The following is a 6416-nucleotide window of genomic DNA, read 5'->3' as shown; positions in this document are numbered from 1 at the left end:
GAGACAACCTGTTTGAGATCATCACCAGCTCCCGAACTTTCTACATTCAGGTAAAATTCCTTTCACCTGTTCATCTGAACCTTTATTTCATCACAGGTTTTAAAATCTGTAATGATATATGCAGAATGAAATGAACACAGACTAAGAACAGAGAAGGTCTGTATTTCCAGGTGTATCTGTCCTGATGTTTTGAGTTGTTTTCTCTAAATGCTCTGCTGCTGATGTGTGGCACGGGCTCTTTTTTAGGAGCATGAAAAGTTTGTTTTTGTGAAACGGGCAAAGCCATCTGTTACCATAACAACAATAACATCCTGTTCCTCCCCCCTGGGAGAACAGCTGATGAAGAAAGCTGGGGTCTGATGATGGGAAGTGCTGAGAGAGAAGGGGAGAGAGAGAAAGACAGAGGCTGCAAGCCCAAGCACTTTTATTTTTGTTTGTGCAGGAAAAACAGGAAGCATGACAAACATTTAAACTGAAAAAAACAACACATAAACAAAACTAGATTAAACAGAGATTATTATCACAGTGGAAGTGCAAACATCAAAATGAAAAATCATCTTAACTAAAGTGAAATTTGAATTATAAATTAAAATTAGAGACCGATACTGATATTTATATTTAAGAGTTTAAACAACCTGATAGTGATATATCTGCTTACACATAACATAAACTAGGGTTGCAACTGATGATTATTTTATTTTTCATTATTTTATAATCTGTCCAGTATGTTTTGTTTTAAAATCCCTGCTAAATGCAGTAGCTAATGAAATAAAATGCTCATGCCATTTGTAAAAACCAAAGTTATTTGCTGTGTCTAACCATCAGTTCAAAACCTAAAGATATTTAGTTAAAAAAAAAAAAAGCAAATGTTCGCACTTAAGAGGCTAGAAACGGTAATTTTTGTCATTTTTGCTTGAAAATTACTTAAATGATTAACCAATTACCAAAATAGTTGAAGATTAATTTTCCTTTGATCAACTAATTGATTCATTGACCGATCATTGCAGCTCTAATTTACTGTTAGCTGTGATAAACTCGAATCTGCTGATGTATTGGCATATATATATATAGCTGATATATTGGTGGGGCTCTACTTAAAGGATGGCGATAATATTTGTGGTGGTAAGTATTTTTTTTATAGTCAAACACCAGCATTGCACTTGTCCATCTCTCAATACTTCTCCAGTTTCCCAGCTTGTCTGTGACACATAGCCTTGAGCCTACACGTTCCTACTGAAGATGTGAATCTTAAAAAATGGGTCACAAATATTTACTTTCATTTTTCTTAAAAAAGGCTTTGTAATTTCCTAAAACAGCTGGGCACTGTATTTCTTGGCAAACATTACTAGGATAGGAGAAAATAGTTAATATGTTGCAGGCTATTTGTAGTGGCAGATTAATACTTTTTTTTTTTTAAATATCAAGTATTTGTGGCGGGAGAACAGTGTACACAGGAGTCAAAATAAACCTCCCTTCCCATGTTGATCCTCATGAAGGAACATGTCAGTGCAACAGCTTGGCTTAACAATGGAGGCATATGGCACAGAGGAATAAACTTTATCAGTGTTTGGCTACACAGAAAAAGTTAGCAGGATCAATAAATTGCTGGTTTTGGTCTTTCATGAGATTTGTTGACAGTGGGGAAAAACAGAGAGTATCTCCAGACTTAACCTTTAAAATAAGATTAGCAGCTATTAGAAAATGTGATACAACACAACAGGACAAACTAGTCCAATGGCTGTAGTGAAAATGACTGCTGACGTGTTGCTCTGTGAGGCTTTACCTTCTTGTAACTTTTCTCTGTAGACAGACTCTCCAGATGAAATGCATGGTTGGATCAGGGACATTGAGATGAAGATCCAGGAGTTCAGAGGTCCCCCTAAGGTAACTCTGTTGTCTCTCTTTCCTCTGGGGCATACATTAAAAAATAAATAAAATAAAAACCGAAAAACTTTCATTGCTCCCCTCTGGCTATATGTGCTTGAAAAGTGAAAACTCTTGATTCTGACTCATGGAGATGGTGTTTTTGTCTCTCTTATTGCAGGGCTTTCCATTTAAACGTGCATCTTCTCTCTATCGAAGTCACAATGCCTCCTGTGCATCTCGTGGTCAACAGAGTGATGAGCGCAGACCTCCGCTGGTCAAGTCCTGCTCTGTGGCACCGGGCTGGCAGCCCTGGACGCCTGTCCCGCCGTGTGAGCCCTCCATCCTGGATGCAGAGGATGAAGACAGCGCTTTCAGCTCCTTACCCACCTTGCCTTCCCTCTCCTCCTCCTCCACCTCTTCATCCACCTCCTCCTCCTCCAACTCCCTCTCTACCCCAACCGCTTGCCCCAGCGCAAATCCCGCACCTTCCACCAGCGGACTTGGGATCCTCAAAGCGTCAGGGGATGTGGCTAGCGGCCGACGGAGGCACCGCTCTCAGCCTCAGCCTCACACCGGATGCAGCTTCCCCTTCAGCCTGGATGACGACAGCATCCGCACCACAGACGTCTAGTCCACTGAAGTCTGTCCAGACTCCTGCGTGGACTTAAGTGTTGGTACATGCTTTAAAATGAATGTGACTGGTATTAATAATATTCCCTGATAATGAAGTGACACTGTGACCATCTGCCTCAATGCCATGATATTAGATTGGGGCCCCCTGTTGGTCTTGTAGCTGTATTGCAGACGAAGGATCACCCAGCTGGAGGGAGACCAAGAGGCATAGTGTTTGTTGTTCACAGGACTGTGAAAAGGTATGATGGAGTGTTTTTAGTGCAACTTCCTCTGAAAACTTGAAAAATCTTGTTGTTAGTTGTTCTTGCAAACTCACAAATTATGGCACATGCTTTCAGTCCGTTGCACTTGGCTCCCATTGGATATGTATCACTGTCACTGGGATTGTGTTTTCACCCCCGCTAGAAGTATTCACAAAGAAGTGTTTAAAGGCATTTTAACACATTAGTATCCTTATGTTTTCTTATATACAAGCTTATGTTCACAAAATACTTAATAATAATTTGGACAATTTTATTTTTCCTGTTGAGCCGAGCAGTGTTTTTCCTCTCTGTCTTCCTGAGACACACATTTTATGAAAGGCCTCACATCAGGTTACCTTCATTAATAATTAACAAGCATTTATTACCCACCTTTAGTCAGGTGTCTGGGGGAAAGTATCCTGGAGGTCTCATTAAAAAAAGGTACCCACACTCACATGCCTGCATAGACAGCGAGGATGGAGTCAGCAGCAGCTTTTATGTGTTCGCACTATGTTTTAAATTTTCTAATCTTTTTATACTTGGCTTAAAGATCAATCTTCGGTAAACTGTGACTCCTCTCTTAGCTTTTAACGTGGTACCATAACAACACAGCAGTGTTTTCAAGGTACTTGTTGTAGAATGTACTTCCAATATCTAAGTACAGCTGATCAGCTGGTTGACAGCTTTGTAAATGTGATTTTCTTACTGCAGCATTACGTGGGAAAATGTGCCACTACCTTTTGTAATTTATTTGAAATTTCGCACTTTGCTTCTTTCATTTTTACTTGTTTTTTAAATTTTTGTCACAGCTTTCACGGCAGATTATATCAGCTTCCTCTGAGAAGATGTCTCAGATACTTTGTGTTGTTATACCAGTAGTCTCAACCCCGCGCAGGTTCACCCCAAGACTTCATTGATGTGGTACCATGTTCCATGCCTGTTTCCGTTTTCTGAAACTGTGTGCGCTCGTCTGCCTGCGCATATTGTTAATTTTCCTTCTTGTACATTAAATGATGCTTTTTATTTGTCTTGTTTGGGCTGTTTTTGATCAACTCTGACATTTATGGTTTCTTTCAGTTTGACTTTTCACACTCTGCCATCTAGTGTTCTATGTGTCAATCTATGTTTTACACCAAAGACATCACAAAGAAACTTTGAAAGAGTTTTATAATTTACCTTATGATAGAAGTGATGACATTCAGACTTTCAACTTTTATCTTTGCTTTCTCTCTAAAGGGCGAAAATGTCCAACTGCCAGGCATGCAAAGGGTCAAGGGCCAGCGCATTTGCCCTTTAACACTGGCACCTTAAACACATGCACGCCATGTACATACAAGTACTAGTATGCACAAACATGTCAATCTACTTCCCAGCGGCTGTGTTAACTGAAGTGTTTCACACTTCCAGTGTAAAGGTCCATTAGGTAAAACGCCTAAAACATGTCCTGACCTCCGTCCACTTCCCTCTCTGCCTCCCAGTGCAGCTGTGTGGCTTCAGGACCGGCGAGGGTAAAATGTCTCCACCGAACAATTTAATTTGTGTCGTTAGGTAAAAAAGGCCCTGAGTGCCTGTGAAATGTCAGCTTTGTTGAAATGAATTTTCAGTCTGTTAAGGACGGAACTCCCCTAGGTACTGAGAGAAAGCCAAGCAGAAACACGTGGGGATGAAGACAGTGATGAAAGTTTGGTGAGGTTAGGGGAAAAAAAAAAAATAACACAGTTGATGTACGAGGAGCTTGTAGGGAACAACATGTATCTGTGTAAAAATAAACTTTGAATCAGTCACTTTTTTTCCACTTAGAAAACTCACAAAACTGCAAGGCTTTGTCAAATTGATCTAAAACCTCCTACCAATATAATCAAGTCCTCTGGCGAGCTTCTTATCTCTCTTCAATTCAGTGTCTGTGCATAGTCTGAGAAGCAAGAAGATAAATGTCTGGAAAAATGGCACCACACTGGAAGCCTTCGAGGTTGAATTTCATGTTCAAAACGTAAAGGTCACGTAGCACTTCAGTTTGACGCCTGTGAGTGACAGCAGCTCTGAGGGTGGACAGACACTGCTCCCTTAAATGTTAATGTTCTCACATGGATGACTGCACCAGACTGCTCTCTCTCTCTCTATCTCTCTCTCCCTCTCTCACTTTCTGCCTGTTTTCTCCTGTGGTCACATGCTGGTGTTTGTAAATGTTACAAAATATAGTCATCACCTCCAGTACTTTGGAGCTGTTTGTTTTATTGCTTGTAGACTGGCATAAGGAAGGTGTGCATGGTGAAGACAGACATGAAGTGTTTTGTTTGTGTCTTTTGGACCTTGTCATACTGACGTGTTTGCTCCCAACTGTCATTTCCCAGTTTTCAGAGGAAACCCACTAGAGGGAGCTGCAAGACACCACACTGCCTGGTGTGTGGAGGCAGTGAGTGCAGAACATGCATGCAGATCAAGGTGCAATGAGCTCAAGAAGTAGCCTTCCTCGATTACGAACACGCGCTTTAAAACCCAGTAAAACTTTACACAGACGCTATAATTCAATACCAATCCCAACATTAAAGTATGACAAAGATGAAAAAACTGAGGACGATACCCCCGATGCTCAACAATGGAAAATACATTATTTTCCTTTGTTTGAGTTTGACACAGTTTCGGTGCTTGTAGTCTCACACTGGTAAGTCACCTTCAAAATAAAAGCATCAACAGAAATAAAATTTAGGGATCAAATCAGAAAAGAAGTGTAGACTCAGCAGACGTCAGTACATCAGAATAAACACCTTTGTCTGTATTAGACCAAAAATAACAGCTAAGAACAAAAGACTTGATTTAAAAGTTTCACCCTGTTAATGAATGAAACGGTTTCCTGTTACATAACTTATTCAGTTGACTAGAAATTTTAGTTGTTCATGTTTTGTATAATTGTTACATTTTTATGTTGCTGCTGAATCTAATACCAGCAAAAGAAATGGATACCACAGCTAGACACTATTACTGCTTGTGAAACATGAAGATTATGGGAGAAGGAGATTAAGCTTGATTTTCATCTTAAATTGCACTGTAGATACTTAAGGTTTTGCCTCAGAAAAAGCGCAGTGATTGGAGCTGTAACAGTGATTGAGTCACTTTTTCGAGAGTGTTTCAAGGTCTCTGGAGAGTGCGCCCATGCATGCCGAAAAGCTCATACTATTAAATTATTTTGATCAGTGTTGTGAATGTTTGGAGAAATGTTACTGTAATTGAATGTAATATATGGGGCTTCAACTGACACAGGAAATGAGTAAAGCTTAGTTAATTTTTTTGTGCGCTGAGTTTTTAGAGCTATACCTCTGAGCAAAACCTTTGACCTTTGACATGTGATATTATTTTCCACTAAACCACTAAGTGATCCGATCTGAGGGCACATTTACAGCAAGTCAGATTACACGCACTGACTTTAAAGAGGAGCATACCATTTAAGTAAGCCTGTGCAGAAAGCAGAGTCTCTAACATGTGTAACATGAAGTCATATTAATGTGGAACAGGTTTTCCTTCATCTGGACTCAGAGGCTCCGTCTGGACTATAGCCAAACCCCCACCCTCCACTGTTCCCACATCAGACCGCCCTACAAACTGGAGGCCGGTGGTGGTGGGGGGGGGTGTTTGGAATGTATTTTGCCCTGTGTGATGTGATTGTTTGCAGAGAAATGG

At 40.4% G+C, this 6416-nt stretch overlaps 1 protein-coding gene across 2 annotated transcripts in view; it reads left to right on the top strand.

The window, feature by feature from the left end:
• The window catches only part of plekha2 (pleckstrin homology domain containing A2), a 15911-nt gene extending 12147 nt beyond the window's left edge, over positions 1-3764 (top strand). For both annotated transcript variants that reach the window (XM_040156092.1, XM_040156093.1), the window contains 3 exons: positions 1-50; positions 1807-1884; positions 2045-3764. The exon at positions 1-50 is cut by the window's left edge and continues 14 nt beyond it. In XM_040156092.1, coding sequence (XP_040012026.1) covers positions 1-50; positions 1807-1884; positions 2045-2497 — 581 coding nt within the window. In that variant the 3' untranslated portion in view covers positions 2498-3764. The remainder of the gene's footprint in view (positions 51-1806; positions 1885-2044) is intronic.
• Positions 3765-6416: the final 2652 nt, after the last annotated feature.

The sequence above is a fragment of the Xiphias gladius genome, chromosome 19 (assembly GCF_016859285.1).
Source record: "Xiphias gladius isolate SHS-SW01 ecotype Sanya breed wild chromosome 19, ASM1685928v1, whole genome shotgun sequence".
In the NCBI taxonomy this organism is placed as follows: domain Eukaryota; kingdom Metazoa; phylum Chordata; class Actinopteri; order Istiophoriformes; family Xiphiidae; genus Xiphias; species Xiphias gladius.
The sequence above is the reverse complement of the archived record's forward strand: the minus strand, read 5'-3'. Positions and strand labels throughout refer to the sequence as shown.